A 16867-nucleotide genomic window follows, 5' to 3' on the forward strand; every position below is an offset into this window, starting at 1 on the left:
TAATTTAAAAAAATAAAGTCTTGATAATTAATTATATACCAATGTTCAGATTTATAGTTTGGAATTGCAGCTTGAACGTGTACAATATTTGTTTGAGCCTGTATATCGATTAAATATAGTATAGTATTTATTTTGTGTTTTGAGCACAAAACTGCAAAATGCAATGTAATGTATGTAGTTGGAGTCTGTCTTGTCCTCGTTTGCATGTGATAAACTAATGTAAAGAATCATTGTTGTGCGTAATAACTCAGTAAATGTACAAAGGCATCAGATTAACACAAAGTGAATTTTGTAAATAAGTGCATGTGCTTACATTTACTGTAACATACTGTATTTATATGAATGTTGTATGTTTTGAACCAGCATTGTAATTGGGGTAGAAAGTTGACATTTATTTTTCTATTTATTGGAGATAAACTTTGGATATGCAGTGCCATGTGGTTTGCGTTGCTTCAGAGGACCCTAAATTAAAGCTTTAATGGTCAGTAAATGTTAAGGCTGTATCTTGGCAGATTTTAAATACTTGCAGAACTTCCAGAAAGTTTTTTTTTTTTTTTTTCATTAACGTTTGTACAAGCCTGAGTGTTTGTGTTTTAAAGCTCTTAAGTCATTCACAGTGGTTTTATTTTTTACATTTAAAGTGTCACTTAAAGCCATCAACTCAGGTATGCATGAATGTGTCACAATTATTTATTTTATTATTAATAAAAGTGTATTTATTTGATCATAAACCAGAAATAGTTTACACTGATTTATATTCGGAGTGAGTGATTTAATTTTATGTCCAACATGTTTCCGCGGGCATCATAGATTTTCGAGCATGAGTTTGGGACTTGGTTCTTGTTTGGATAATTTGTTAGGAAGTAATGCAAACAACTTAATTATTATTTTGAGTTTATTTTGATCAGAATAATGGTTGTTGTTGGTCTGAAATCCCAATGTGCCTTACAAATTGTGTCAGAAATTGTGGAGAGTGAATTGTATACAATAAATCTGTTCTTTCCCAGTGTACCTTTTGTCTTCAATACATAATATAATTATCATGATTATATTATATATAATAACATAACATTGTAAACCTATAACATTGATTTGGTAGTTTATTTCAAAAACTAGACATGAGTCAATACTTTAGAAAGTAGTTTTAAATAATACCCACATAGTTCATATATTTCACCGAAATTCTTTCCATGCAGGCCAGCATTAGGCCTTGTATAAACAAGAAAAACAGTTTAAAGTTTAAAGGCAATTTAAACTTTTTCTCTGGAACCTTCCTTTATCCTCTTCTTCATTTCCAGAGCATGTTGCTTGCTGCGTTCTCTCTTTTCTAGTCGCTGTAGAATAATGAGAAAATATTAGTTATAATTCAAAGGGACTGTATTTCATACATATACTTCATATATATAATTCTTACCTCTTTATGTAGACAGTTCCGCATGGCACGATCAAACTCATTACAGGTGCCAAAAAATTTCTTGAAGTTATGCTAGAAAGAAAATAAATACAATGTATCAATACATTGGCAACACAAGGCTTTGCATATTTAAAGTACCTCCTGGTGGCACGTCCTGAGCTGCGCTATGAGGTCATTGCACTCGTCCGTGTGCAGGTGAGGTGACAGGTCAGTGTGCATGCTGAGTTAAGGGCCAACTGTGCCTCTGCAGGACAAATGGGGGGTCAGAAGAATTAACAGTTTGTCATTCTAAAAAATATATATATACCCATGTTTAGGCTATTGTTAGCTTTTTTAATGCAACAGGTTTTCACAACTGTGTTCAACTAATAAATGATGATGGGACAATAATAGGATGTGATCTCAATAAGACATCAAGCACAGATCTCTTAAGGATACTAGCGCCTCCATATCCCTCTCCTTCTTGAATGGACATTCTGATGTTGGTGTTAATGTCTCCTCTGGACACTTACCTGGAAACACACGAAAGGGAAATGATAATACCAAACAAAAGGTGACAATGGAACAGGCCTCCTACTACAACAGAAACTATCCAAACTGTCTGAATGTAAAGCGACAGTTGACGACAGGCTTTTATTTCAACAGGATCGTGCACAATAAACATATAATACACAGATATAACAGTATAGATCATGTAGATATGATAACACTGAGATACACTCACCAGTAAATGTTATGTCATTGAAAACTGCTTTAGTAACGAGACGGACAAACAACGATCTAATTATGGACCTTAAATCGATATAAGACCACAAAATGATCAAGATAGTAACTCAAACAACTAAAGAAAACTCACGGATGCTTATTCCAAAGGTAAAGTTAAGCGTTATTTCGTGTCTCTGTAGTTTTGTTTTGTCTGCTTTAGGTAAGACATGCAGCGGACATGCAGCGGACATGCGCACAAGGCACCGCAGCAAGAGCCAATCAATGTCTTTGTCAACCAACCAATGAGCTGTGGTTATCTCAATGTAGGCGGGACATTTTATTTTCTAATATTTGTTACAGTTTTGTATGTTTGTACCATGGATGTATTATAATATCGGGTTGTACCATGGATGTTTTATGATATCGGGTTGTACCATGGATGTATTATAATATCGGGTTGTACCATGAATCTGTTTTAATATCGGGTTGTACCATGGATGTATTATAATATCGGGTTGTACCATGAATCTGTTATAATATCGTGTTGTACCATGTGTGTATTATAATATCGGGTTGTACCATGGATGTATTATAATATCGGGTTGTACCATGGATGTATTATAATATCGGGTTGTACCATGAATCTGTTTTAATATCGGGTTGTACCATGGATGTATTATAATATCGGGTTGTACCATGAATCTGTTTTAATATTGGGTTGTACCATGGATGTATTATGATATCGGGTTGTACCATGGATGTATTATAATATCGGGTTGTACCATGAATCTGTTATAATATCGGGTTGTAACATGGATGTATTATAATATCGGGTTGTACCATGGATGTATTATAATATCGGGTTGTACCATGTGTGTATTATAATATCGGGTTGTAACATGGATGTATTATAATATCGGGTTGTACCATGGATGTATTATAATATCGGGTTGTACCATGGATGTATTATAATATCGGGTTGTACCATGGATGTATTATAATATTGGGTTGTACCATGGATGTATTATAATATCGGGTTGTACCATGAATCTGTTTTAATATCGGGTTGTACCATGGATGTATTATAATATCGGGTTGTACCATGAATCTGTTTTAATATTGGGTTGTACCATGGATGTATTATAATATCGGGTTGTACCATGAATCTGTTATAATATCGTGTTGTACCATGTGTGTATTATAATATCGGGTTGTACCATGGATGTATTATAATATCGGGTTGTACCATGGATGTATTTATTTATATCTTATCTTATCTTATTATAATATTGGGTTGTACCATGGATGTATTATAATATCGGGTTGTACCATGGATGTATTATAATATCGGGTTGTACCATGGATCTATTATAATATCGGGTTGTTCCATGTGTGTATTATAATATCGGGTTGTACCATGGATGTATTATAATATCGGGTTGTACCATGGATGTATTATAATATCGTGTTGTACCATGGATGTATTATAATATCGGGTTGTACCATGGATGTATTATAATATCGGGTTGTACCATGTGTGTATTATAATATCGTGTTGTACCATGGATGTATTATAATATTGGGTTGTACCATGGATGTATTATAATATCGGGTTGTACCATGAATCTGTTATAATATCGGGTTGTACCATGGATGTATTATAATATCGGGTTGTACCATGAATCTGTTATAATATCGTGTTGTACCATGGATGTATTATAATATCGGGTTGTATCATGGATGTATTATAATATCGGGTTGTACCATGAATCTGTTATAATATTGGGTTGTACCATGGATGTATTATAATATCGGGTTGTACCATGTGTGTATTATAATATTGGGTTGTACCATGGATGTATTATAATATCGGGTTGTACCATGTGTGTATTATAATATCGGGTTGTACCATGGATGTATTATAATATCGGGTTGTACCATGGATGTATTGTAATATCGTGTTGTACCATGGATCTATTATAATATCGGGTTGTACCATGGATGTATTATAATATCGGGTTGTACCATGTGTGTATTATAATATCGGGTTGTACCATGGATGTATTATAATATCGGGTTGTACCATGTGTGTATTATAATATCGGGTTGTACCATGTGTGTATTATAATATCGGGTTGTACCATGGATGTATTATAATATCGGGTTGTACCATGGATGTATTATAATATCGGGTTGTACCATGAATCTGTTTTAATATCGGGTTGTACCATGGATGTATTATGATATCGGGTTGTACCATGGATGTATTATAATATCGGGTTGTACCATGAATCTGTTATAATATCGGGTTGTACCATGGATGTATTATAATATCGGGTTGTACGTGGATGTATTATAATATCGGGTTGTACCATGAATCTGTTATAATATCGTGTTGTACCATGTGTGTATTATAATATCGGGTTGTACCATGGATGTATTATAATATCGGGTTGTACCATGGATGTATTATAATATCGGGTTGTACCATGTGTGTATTATAATATCGGGTTGTACCATGGATGTATTATAATATCGGGTTGTACCATGGATGTATTTATTTATATCTTATCTTATCTTATTATAATATTGGGTTGTACCATGGATGTATTATAATATCGGGTTGTACCATGGATGTATTATAATATCGGGTTGTACCATGGATCTATTATAATATCGGGTTGTTCCATGTGTGTATTATAATATCGGGTTGTACCATGGATGTATTATAATATCGGGTTGTACCATGGATGTATTATAATATCGTGTTGTACCATGGATGTATTATAATATCGGGTTGTACCATGGATGTATTATAATATCGGGTTGTACCATGTGTGTATTATAATATCGTGTTGTACCATGGATGTATTATAATATTGGGTTGTACCATGGATGTATTATAATATCGGGTTGTACCATGAATCTGTTATAATATCGGGTTGTACCATGGATGTATTATAATATCGGGTTGTACCATGGATGTATTATAATATCGGGTTGTACCATGTGTGTATTATAATATTGGGTTGTACCATGGATGTATTATAATATCGGGTTGTACCATGTGTGTATTATAATATCGGGTTGTACCATGGATGTATTATAATATTGGGTTGTACCATGGATGTATTATAATATCGGGTTGTACCATGTGTGTATTATAATATCGGGTTGTACCATGTGTGTATTATAATATCGGGTTGTACCATGTGTGTATTATAATATCGGGTTGTACCATGGATGTATTGTAATATCGTGTTGTACCATGGATCTATTATAATATCGGGTTGTACCATGGATGTATTATAATATCGGGTTGTACCATGTGTGTATTATAATATCGGGTTGTACCATGGATGTATTATAATATCGGGTTGTACCATGTGTGTATTATAATATCGGGTTGTACCATGTGTGTATTATAATATCGGGTTGTACCATGGATGTATTATAATATCGGGTTGTACCATGGATGTATTATAATATCGGGTTGTACCATGAATCTGTTTTAATATCGGGTTGTACCATGGATGTATTATGATATCGGGTTGTACCATGGATGTATTATAATATCGGGTTGTACCATGAATCTGTTATAATATCGGGTTGTACCATGGATGTATTATAATATCGGGTTGTACCGTGGATGTATTATAATATCGGGTTGTACCATGAATCTGTTATAATATCGTGTTGTACCATGTGTGTATTATAATATCGGGTTGTACCATGGATGTATTATAATATCGGGTTGTACCATGGATGTATTATAATATCGTGTTGTACCATGGATGTATTATAATATCGGGTTGTACCATGGATGTATTATAATATCGGGTTGTACCATGTGTGTATTATAATATCGTGTTGTACCATGGATGTATTATAATATTGGGTTGTACCATGGATGTATTATAATATCGGGTTGTACCATGGATGTATTATAATATTGGGTTGTACCATGGATGTATTATAATATCGGGTTGTACCATGGATGTATTATAATATCGGGTTGTACCATGTGTGTATTATAATATCGGGTTGTACCATGGATGTATTATAATATCGGGTTGTACCATGGATGTATTATAATATCGGGTTGTACCATGAATCTGTTTTAATATCGGGTTGTACCATGGATGTATTATGATATCGGGTTGTACCATGGATGTATTATAATATCGGGTTGTACCATGAATCTGTTATAATATCGGGTTGTACCATGGATGTATTATAATATCGGGTTGTACCGTGGATGTATTATAATATCGGGTTGTACCATGAATCTGTTATAATATCGGGTTGTACCATGGATGTATTATGATATCGGGTTGTACCATGGATGTATTATAATATCGGGTTGTACCATGAATCTGTTTTAATATCGGGTTGTACCATGGATGTATTATAATATTGGGTTGTACCATGGATGTATTATAATATCGGGTTGTACCATGAATCTGTTTTAATATCGGGTTGTACCATGGATGTATTATAATATTGGGTTGTACCATGGATGTATTATAATATCGGGTTGTACCATGGATGTATTATGATATCGGGTTGTACCATGGATGTATTATGATATCGGGTTGTACCATGGATGTATTATAATATCGGGTTGTACCATGAATCTGTTATAATATCGGGTTGTACCATGGATGTATTATAATATCGGGTTGTACCGTGGATGTATTATAATATCGGGTTGTACCATGAATCTGTTATAATATCGTGTTGTACCATGTGTGTATTATAATATCGGGTTGTACCATGGATGTATTATAATATCGGGTTGTACCATGGATGTATTATAATATCGTGTTGTACCATGGATGTATTATAATATCGGGTTGTACCATGGATGTATTATAATATCGGGTTGTACCATGTGTGTATTATAATATCGTGTTGTACCATGGATGTATTATAATATTGGGTTGTACCATGGATGTATTATAATATCGGGTTGTACCATGGATGTATTATAATATTGGGTTGTACCATGGATGTATTATAATATCGGGTTGTACCATGGATGTATTATAATATCGGGTTGTACCATGTGTGTATTATAATATCGGGTTGTACCATGGATGTATTATAATATCGGGTTGTACCATGGATGTATTATAATATCGGGTTGTACCATGAATCTGTTTTAATATCGGGTTGTACCATGGATGTATTATGATATCGGGTTGTACCATGGATGTATTATAATATCGGGTTGTACCATGAATCTGTTATAATATCGGGTTGTACCATGGATGTATTATAATATCGGGTTGTACCGTGGATGTATTATAATATCGGGTTGTACCATGAATCTGTTATAATATCGGGTTGTACCATGGATGTATTATGATATCGGGTTGTACCATGGATGTATTATAATATCGGGTTGTACCATGAATCTGTTTTAATATCGGGTTGTACCATGGATGTATTATAATATTGGGTTGTACCATGGATGTATTATAATATCGGGTTGTACCATGAATCTGTTTTAATATCGGGTTGTACCATGGATGTATTATAATATTGGGTTGTACCATGGATGTATTATAATATCGGGTTGTACCATGGATGTATTATGATATCGGGTTGTACCATGGATGTATTATGATATCGGGTTGTACCATGGATGTATTATAATATCGGGTTGTACCATGAATCTGTTTTAATATCGGGTTGTACCATGGATGTATTATGATATCGGGTTGTACCATGGATGTATTATAATATCGGGTTGTACCATGAATCTGTTATAATATCGGGTTGTACCATGGATGTATTATAATATCGGGTTGTACCATGGATGTATTATAATATCGGGTTGTACCATGGATGTATTATAATATCGGGTTGTACCATGGATGTATTATAATATTGGGTTGTACCATGGATGTATTATAATATCGGGTTGTACCATGGATGTATTATAATATCGGGTTGTACCATGGATGTATTATAATATCGGGTTGTACCATGGATGTATTATAATATTGGGTTGTACCATGGATGTATTATAATATCGGGTTGTACCATGAATCTGTTTTAATATCGGGTTGTACCATGGATGTATTATGATATCGGGTTGTACCATGGATATATTTGGGTTGTACATTTTGGAGTACAAATGATCCAAGCTAGGTTCCATGTGTGAGGCACGACGCCTACAACGCGATTAATGTATTTATGGCTGTTTTATTTTCAGAATTCAGTATTGAAAAATCAATGATCAGGTGTTATTTGTTTTTGTTGCAAAATACAGAAAACTTAAGTGAAATACTCGTGCACTTTTTGTTGAAGTGCACGAGTAAATCTATGTTTGAGTTAAAAAAAAAAAAAAAAAACGCAATTCACTTTTGACCTGTAGTATTTGAAATGTTTAGTTAGTTTATTTTATTTAACTATTTATTTGACTGGGACAGCATGTATTACCGAACAGCTAATGCTATAAATACACCGGATTTAGCTGAAAGCTCATTTTCACACGTAGTTCCATGGGACATGGTGTAAAATAAGCAGAAAGACAGAGACAGAAACGAAAAAGAAGGAAAGGAGCATTGTTTCCGCCTGTGAATAAAAATAAATAAATAAAACCAACACAGGAAGTTAAAACTGCAACGTTTAGACGTTTTAAGTGAAGTTAAAAAATGTTATGGATAATGCGACAAACCACCTCAAATGCGTGGATATTTCTTAGACTGAAGCACCGACACAGGCCTAAAGTCTCTCCTTGTACCGTTGTTTAAATTGGATAATCCATGACATGAAATTAAGGCACTTGTTAAAGATTACCTGCAAAGACAGTAATTATGCCTTGCATGATAAGAGTTGTAAGTAATCAGCGTTATAGGAGTTGTTTTTTTACAATAGTTTTTGTTATAAGTTATCTGTTTCTTTAATATTGTACTTCTGTAACTAATCTGTTGCAACAATGAAATGTTCCCATTGTGGGACAAATTAAGGTTTTCTTATCTTATTTTTTATTACATATTGTATCTGTATTTGTTAATTTATTCTGTGTTTTATTGACATTTTATCTTGATATTCAGTTGTTTTGTGTGTGTTTTCTTAACACAAAATACCCATGAAAAAGAAAGCTTCTCTCCTTGTGGTCTTCCCCTTACGTAGTATAAGGGCCAACCAAAACAAAAAAATGCGGGGCACTACGAGAATAAAGTAATTAATTAATGACTTTTTTTCTCATTAAATAACGAGAAAACTCTCATAATATAAAGACAATAAAGGCAGATACCATGTTACGGGCTCCCCCCTCAGTGTTGCATAATGGTACAGTCCAGTAACAGCTCTGTGTTTTGTTTGTTTAAAGCTATGAAGCTGATCTGATCTTGGTTGGCCCTTATACTCCGTCGTATCCCCTGTATAAATATTATGTGAATAAAATATGGTCTACAAGAAATGTTTTTAAATGATCTCTTGTTGTCGCTATTGACAAAAATGTCCACTAGGGGGAACTCCTGCTCTAATCTTTTACCTGGATCTTTGCTCTTTATTGACGCATTTCAAGTTTTGCTTAGCAAAGTGTGATTCCAAAATTGATACATACATATACACAAATATATCTACCATATTTGCATCATCTCATTTTATACTTATTAGCCTGTGACAAAGGACTAGGACAAGGACTCATTTTTTTTTCCGGGAGATATGTTGTGTTTCCCACATTTGTCACAGTGACATACATACTATCTATCGTCATATCATATTCATTGATAAACAATTTCATAATTGTATATTACGTTATGATGGTTTTGCAAATTTTATATTTATTTTGAAAGTAATTGGAAGTTTTGCAGAACACGTGTGATGTATTTCCGGGACAAATCTGCGTGGGTAAGATGGCAACTCAAAGCAAGCGAAGGACTGAGCTGAGGGACTTTAGATGCTTAGTTATTCAATGCTGTTTGAAAGGTATTTTTTAAAGAACATTTTTCAACATAGAAAATGGCTGCCTTTAAATCCAGTGAAGCTGTAGAGCGAATGTTTGCCTTTCCAAGCGACCAAACACGTCTCGAGTCTGTGTCGCAGTCTCGGGAAATAATAAAACCCTCAATCCCAGAGTTGACTAAAGAAGTGCGAACTAACATCCTCTGCACAGTGGAGGGATGTGGGAAGATACTCCCAAACTCTCCTGCCCTGAACATGCACCTTGTCAAGTCGCACAGAGTAAAGGTAAGTGCGGTACCACTGTGTGATCACCAGGCTTATCATTAGCTACGATAAAATACTGATTTTCCTGAAAACACTGGATATTTACCGTAACCAACAGCAGTAATATAATCCAATAAACTACGCTAACCTTAACTACTACTAGGGTTATTCCAACAAAGTAACGCACATTAACGCCAGTCCATCGGTTCAACTATATTATAGATCTGATTGGAAGCTTAAATAGTTACCATAGGCAGTTCTGTAAATCATGTCTACTTTCACTGGGCTAATCCATGTGTGTCCCTTAGGATGGCATTGTAAACCCCACTGTCAGAAAAGACATGAAGGGCCCACAGAAACTTTACTGCTGTCCAATTGAGGGCTGCCCCAGAGGCCCGAGCCGGCCATTTTCTCAGTTCTCCTTAGTTAAACAAGTAAGTATGATTTATGTTCTATTCATTGCTGTAGTTATTGAAGATGTTTTTTAGCTGTGTCATGTACCATGTCATGTGTTTGCCCTGTTTTTTCCCCTCGTAGCATTTTATGAAGATGCATGCAGAGAAGAAACACAAGTGCAGCAAGTGTAACAATGGCTACAGCACAGAATGGGACTTAAAGAGACACATAGAAGATTGTGGAAAGACATATCAGTGTACGTGTGGTTGTCCTTATGCCAGCAGGGCTGCACTCCTCTCTCATGTTTACAGAACAGGACATGAGATTCCTACAGAACACAGGCATGTACAAGCGACACACACTTTCAATGTATTGATTTTAAGCCTGTTTTTGCATGTCCTTTTTAGATGTTTACTTCTGTCACTTTTGTTTCTCTACAGAATCCCTCCAGTTAAGAAAAGAAAAATGGAGAAAGAACTGAATGTCTGTGAGAAGTTTAAGGCTACTGCTCACCACATTATTCCTACGGTTGGTGAACCAACAGAGGGCTCTCGTTGTCATGACACCAGTCATTCACCAGATGCAGTCAATAAAAGGTCATATTCTCAAACTAATTTTCAAAAGTTACTTTTGCCTAAACCAAAAATGGCTTTGTTCAGTGTTCCCGTCATGCAGTTGGCACACCTACCAGTTCTCTTACCATCTTCAGAAAATGGCGCTTTAAGACCTCTTGTACTTGCTTTTGATAACCAAGGCTCAGTTGGCACGCTTCACCTGGTACCTCAAGGCATTGGAGGAAGGAAGCACGTCTTGACCTCTTTCTGTTCTAACCCAGACCCCATAAGCATAGGCGTTCAAGTGAATTTGGATCATCTAGTGCTGGAGGACTCTATTGCACGAGGAAGAAGCATGTCCACCAACATTCAAACTGATCAGTCTTACTTGTCCAAAGTGCCTGCAGCGGAGACTGAAGCAATGGCTCTATATTCTGTTACTGACTCTTCAGTTTCATCCTGCTCCCAAACCGACATCAGTGTCAGTGCCCAAGTGCTCTTGCCAGTCAATGTTGAAACTCAGACCTCCTTAAGAGCCAAATCTACTACATCAATTGGAGCACAAACGGAGAACCAGTCCTTGTGTCAGGTTTCTTGGTCCCCTTCTGTTGCGGCTTCATTCAAAACTAGACGGACACAGACTTGCACAGCACAGTTGGAGAACAAGTCTCAGAATCCAGCTTCCATGTGTTCTGACCCATTCAATGATAACAGCCTCAATGTTTCTACTCAGACAACAGTCATAGACCTGGATGCATTGAATCCTGGTGGGAGCAGTATTTATGAGGACATGAAGTCTGCGAGTTCAATGTGTTTTGCCGTGCAGACAGAAGACCTCAACTCGAGTAACATGGCAGACAACCAGACTCAAACAATGTCTTTGCTGAATGATTTGGAGAATATTTTGTCCGGCACGTCAGCAAGGTGTGGGGCTGGACTCGGCTCAGTTCAGGAGCAGCATAATTCAATAGACTTTGACTTTGAGGAGTTTCTCAGTGCTGTACATATTCAGACGCAAACAGAGGAGAGTGAGTTTGGGGGTCTAAGTGGTGACACACACCTGGAGTCTTTAGACATCCAGACTCAAACTGACTTCCTTCTTATGGATGAACTAGACCAAAATGTAGGACCAAATCGAAACCAAACCCATGACCTTGAATTATTTGATACCCAAACCCAGACAGATCTTAATTTTTTACTTAATGCTGGGAGCCATGTGCCACTTGGTAGCATATTACGGCATTCAAGTTTCTCTATGAGCACTGAATCATCAGATACTGAAACTCAGACCGATGTTCCAACTTTTCCTTCAAGTTTTTCGGCTCAAACTGCTCTTTCTGTTAATCAAGGGGACAGTGCTAGGTTACTGAGTAGCACAGAGACACAGACTGTGACCTGCCAGGCTGAGGGCCTAGGTCAACTCTTCCTCACCAGTAATGAAACACAAACTGTCATGGATGACTTCCTGTCAGCAGACCTGGCCTGGAATATGGAGTCTCATTTCAGCTCGGTAGAAACACAGACATGTGAGCAGCTTAGTGTTCTCTTTCCACAGCCACAGAAGCCCAATCACTGAAGTTAAGCAAGCTAGAGAGATACAGGTTTTAGATTTCCCCTCAAGAATTAGCCTATACTGCTACTGCTTACAGCAATTGACGGCCTCATGTGAGAAGTTATTGAAAATGTTTAAGGCATTCCACTGAGCGCCCCTTCCCTGGAGCTGTTCTTTGACTGTGCACTTTATAGCGTAAAGGATATGACAGTTTGAAATATTTGTTTGCACATGTATAAATTGCCCAAATATTTAGTTTTGTTTATTTACTTAATTGCATTTATTTGATTGACACCTGGCTGGCTGTCGCACTGAGGTTGGGAAGGGGTTTTGTTTAAGTATTACCGATATGTTCTAAAAATTAAAGAAGGCTTTCTTTTATGCCACTGACTGGAAAAGTAATTGTACTTATGTTCTTTATGGGCACTGCATGAGTACTCTGAGTGCTTTACTGTTTCAGATCTTTTACTCATAGTTTACAAATAATTTGAACATTAACCAGCCCTAAAACTCTAGATAAGTGTTCTACCATTAGTTGCCTCTTGAGACTGCACATTAGGTGAACAATAGAAGCTTAGCTTTAACTGTGCAATGGCACACTTAAAACTGTCCCGTCCTGTCATTGTTACTAACTGAATGGAAATGTGCTTTTGAGCAAAGCTCTATGCTTTTGCTCCTCAACTTGGAGGTGAACGCAGATCATGTCAAAGTCTTTCGGAATTTTAGACATTTTGAAACGTTTGGACGCGCTCCATAAAAAGGTAAAAAAGCCTGCGCACTTCTGAGGATGAATGAGGAGGATGCGTTATCCTGAGGGCTATTCAACTTTATTTTCCAGACGGCTAGATTTTTTGGAGGGCCAAGGCCTCACAACACGCCACCACTGGAACTAAATTTTGAGTTGCACAAAATATCTTCAACACTGGTTCACTAAATTCAGTTAATACAATAAAATTACTACTGATATTTTTTTTGTGAGAAATAATATACAAAATGCTTTACTAAAATTGCTTTGCAAAATAGCCCATCCAGGGCTGAACCAGTATTAAACAATGACTAACCCGAGACCAAACCAGGTCTAAACTAGTGCCTAGTGCTAACAAACAATAAAGTCTGCACAGTTAAATTAGCTCCCAAATGTATTATTGTGCACCACAAGTAATTAGAAACAAGCACATTAATACATCTGGGAGCTAATTTAGCTGTGCAGACTTCATTCTCTTTTGTGAATAGCTGGGTCATGCATGCTACTTGGATTTTGGATGTGGTGTCCCTGTTCTGAAACACTAAACTCGTGCTAACCCAGAATTAAACCAGTAAACAAGAGTTTAAAATTTAGAAGATAGGTTGTGGGCCGGATTAAGTCTCTTAAAAGGCCTGATTTGGCCCCCGGGCCTTATGTTGAATAGCTCTGCTCTATCGTGTCTTAATGTCTTAATCTTATGTCTGTCTGTGGTTAGGTCAGTTCCTTAACATTCGACGTGTAGACATTACTAATGTGGTGGTACAATAGAAATCCTGTAATGTTTATGCTTGGCACAATTTTGAATATTACCTGAAGTCTAGATTTGTGTAATTGTTTCAATCGGTTGGTTTTTGTGTGTGCGTGGGACTTGATCTCTGCACTACTTTACCTCATAAAGCACACACTCACCTTTCAGATGACTTCTCTAGGACCTATAGGCCATGATTATGTGTCAATTTAAGTTGGTGCCTTACCTTTCATTCCACTGCTTAGATACAAGTATAGAAGAAGATAAATACTTCAACCTTGTTTGATTGATTCAACATTGTTGCATAGATATTGCAATAGACCCATTAAGTGCTGCATGTTTTAAGAAACACAATATTTTAATTGTGCACATTATCATCAACATTAAAGGGGAAAGAAATGTGCGTTGCTCAAGGCTGAAGTTAAAGGAAAACAAACTATTCTCCCCAAATTGTGTTCTTACATGAAATAGGGAAACACTTATTTTACATCCCTACAAATGCATGCTTTAATCTTAGCACAATAAATGTGTTGAACTTTATTTCAGTTATCTGTATATGTTGAATTGCTTAGAATATTTGTGATGTACTGCAGTTATCACAAATAAAAATACTGACAAAATATGCGTATGGCTATTTGATACGTCTTGGACAGTGTCTGATGTGGGCGCAGTTTAATATGAGTGTTGAATTACATAGATAAAAGCCACATTTAGAGAAAAACATTAAAATGTGTATATTGCATTGTATATTACAGATATAACAAGTACAACTGTGTTGTAGATGGCATTACATTTTGGCACACAAACAATATTATATTGCAGAGAATCAAACAGCTCCCACATGTTCAGTCCCATCCATTGGTTTAAGAACAACAAATTAAGACCATTTCGATAGTGACAAACTACATCTTTTGAATGAAAAGCAACAATCCAGTTTTAAAGCCGAGTTTAAAATGAATGTGGGAAAAGTACAGTCACCTGTAACTTTCTCTTTGGTAGGCTCAAGTATATAGATCAATATGCTGTATATAATCAATCATCTTTCTAATGGTTCTGGTCTAGGAGTACAAGCAGCTGGGCCTGTTGGCTGCAGTGCCTGCTTGAAGCGCCTTGCTCATGGAGTACCCAGCAGGGTGCAGTGTTTCAGGTTTGGAGGACACAGTTACATGATACCTCTTCGGAGCGGTCACACTCACAGCAGAGTAATAGTGTGGGTTATGTTGGCATGTCCTGTACTTGGATGAAACTGCCTCATTGTATGTGTCCTTGGCAAGCTCGGACGTATAAACCAGATCACCCTTTGTTCCTTGAATCCTGCTTATCTTATCAATAATCAAAAAGTTTTCCATATCCAATTCACTTTGTCTGTGTTTGCTGAGGTTTTGTTGATTTTGTGGCATATTGATGGGTGGTAAAAAGGTGAAGTTTTTAATTGGAACTAAGGAATTGCTGGTCTTCATGCTGTTTTTCCGAGGCTTTGGGGACTTGTTCTCTGCCAATCTGCATTTTGAGATCAGTTGATGCTGAAAAGGAGTCCTGGTGTCCCTTGTCTGATCTTCTACGTCGAGCTGAGCCATTGTTCTGGAAATGCCATCTACAAAAGTCATGTCTGGACATTCAGAGGTCAGGTTTGGTCCGTCATGCTTGGTAGATGCCCACGTGTGCTGGCTTGATATTGTGGACCTTAACCTAGTCGGAGGCCTCCATTGTGTCTCACTGGGCTGCTCAAGTGAACGATCTGGTTCTACAGATGAGGAAGAATCACGTTCAGCACGCTTTAGTTTATGGTCTGCCTTCTCACTCAGAAGAAGAGAGGCAAGTGGAGCGGATCTTGCCCAGCCACACACCTGCAATTATATTTGGACATGTTAAGCGTGCAGATGTGATATTGAGAAAGCAGCATAAAAGCAAAGAGTTTGTACTTACAGCTTCCTCCCAGCCCTGGTCACGTCGATACTCGTGGGGACGCAGCTCTTTCATAAACTCTTCCTCACTTAATTCTAGCAGAACATTGACGTGTCTTCGGTCTGGTGTTGTGTCTGATGTGCTGTCTACTGCGTGTTGGTCATCGCATTGTTCAGCCGCGCCACTGTCCTGTGCGTTCATAGTTTCCATTGTGTGCAGCTGTACGCGTGACTGTATTTAGAAGCTCATGGATATATAAGGTAACGTTACTCACGCATTTCACGTTGCCTACTTTCATATTGGCTGCATTGTCTTGTCCTGCGTCTTCATGGTCGGCGGAGTTCCTCCACAACTCAAGAGCCCCGAATACCATCACAGGCTCCGTTGTCATGTCAACAGGGGTAGCGCCGCATGGAGGGCTCGTGACGCGGTGTGAGGGGGCGTGGCAGAGCGGGTACTGCGTGTTCATTTTCTGCACCTTCACTTTGCATCAACGCCACAGCTTCTGTTTAATCCCGTGCATCGTCTCATAAAACAAACATTTGATTTTGAGCCTGGGATTCGTTGCCATTCGCTCTTAGAGACGGTGTTTGCAGCGGTTTGTTTGCACTGCGGGCGACACCATCGCAGGGATGAGGCTGCGCACGTAGCGACAACATTC

The 16867-nt window shown here is 37.2% G+C and overlaps 4 protein-coding genes across 8 annotated transcripts in view; 2 read left to right on the top strand and 2 right to left on the bottom strand.

The window, feature by feature from the left end:
* cox4i1 (cytochrome c oxidase subunit 4I1) overlaps nt 1-16867 on the top strand; it is a 215925-nt gene that overhangs the window by 51324 nt on the left and 147734 nt on the right. The window lies entirely within an intron of this gene.
* On the bottom strand, nt 1072-2363 carry cmc2 (C-x(9)-C motif containing 2). Of its 5 annotated transcripts, none has more exons than XM_072465740.1 (5): nt 2139-2363; nt 1853-1926; nt 1553-1623; nt 1415-1486; nt 1072-1334 (listed from the first exon to the last, which is right to left on the bottom strand). In XM_072465740.1, the coding sequence occupies exons 2-5, from the start codon at nt 1887-1889 to the stop codon at nt 1251-1253; spliced, it is 264 nt and encodes an 87-aa protein (XP_072321841.1). In that variant the 5' UTR covers nt 1890-1926; nt 2139-2363; the 3' UTR covers nt 1072-1250. The 5 variants fall into 5 exon arrangements, with proteins under 5 accessions (XP_072321841.1, XP_072321843.1, XP_072321842.1 ...); XM_072465742.1 differs by having other exon boundaries at nt 1553-1627; XM_072465741.1 differs by having other exon boundaries at nt 2271-2359.
* Nucleotides 9996-13057, top strand: atmin (ATM interactor). The gene is made up of 4 exons (XM_072465707.1): nt 9996-10327; nt 10615-10740; nt 10844-11043; nt 11143-13057. The coding sequence occupies exons 1-4, from the start codon at nt 10100-10102 to the stop codon at nt 12830-12832; spliced, it is 2244 nt and encodes a 747-aa protein (XP_072321808.1). The 5' UTR covers nt 9996-10099; the 3' UTR covers nt 12833-13057.
* On the bottom strand, nt 15360-16433 carry cunh16orf46 (chromosome unknown C16orf46 homolog). Its single transcript, XM_072464628.1, has 2 exons — nt 16228-16433; nt 15360-16148 (listed from the first exon to the last, which is right to left on the bottom strand). The coding sequence occupies exons 1-2, from the start codon at nt 16414-16416 to the stop codon at nt 15360-15362; spliced, it is 978 nt and encodes a 325-aa protein (XP_072320729.1). The 5' UTR covers nt 16417-16433.

This window comes from Eucyclogobius newberryi, unplaced genomic scaffold, assembly GCF_026437365.1.
Source record: "Eucyclogobius newberryi isolate DKJ021-1_F unplaced genomic scaffold, fEucNew1.0.hap1 SCAF_5, whole genome shotgun sequence".
Taxonomy (NCBI): domain Eukaryota; kingdom Metazoa; phylum Chordata; class Actinopteri; order Gobiiformes; family Gobiidae; genus Eucyclogobius; species Eucyclogobius newberryi.

Coding starts and splice junctions, on each gene's coding strand:
- cmc2 (XM_072465740.1), bottom strand. CDS start 1,889: ATGTCCATTCAAGAAGGAGAGGGATATGGAGGCGCTA. Junction 1,487..1,552: donor TCAGGACGTGCCACCAGGAG/GTACTTTAAATA, acceptor TTTTCTTTCTAG/CATAACTTCAAGAAATTTTT. Junction 1,335..1,414: donor GGAACTGTCTACATAAAGAG/GTAAGAATTATA, acceptor ATTATTCTACAG/CGACTAGAAAAGAGAGAACG.
- atmin (XM_072465707.1), top strand. CDS start 10,100: ATGGCTGCCTTTAAATCCAGTGAAGCTGTAGAGCGAATGTTTGCCTTT. Junction 10,328..10,614: donor TCAAGTCGCACAGAGTAAAG/GTAAGTGCGGTA, acceptor TGTGTCCCTTAG/GATGGCATTGTAAACCCCAC. Junction 10,741..10,843: donor AGTTCTCCTTAGTTAAACAA/GTAAGTATGATT, acceptor TTCCCCTCGTAG/CATTTTATGAAGATGCATGC.
- cunh16orf46 (XM_072464628.1), bottom strand. CDS start 16,416: ATGGAAACTATGAACGCACAGGACAGTGGCGCGGCTGAACAATGCGAT. Junction 16,149..16,227: donor ACCAGGGCTGGGAGGAAGCT/GTAAGTACAAAC, acceptor ATATAATTGCAG/GTGTGTGGCTGGGCAAGATC.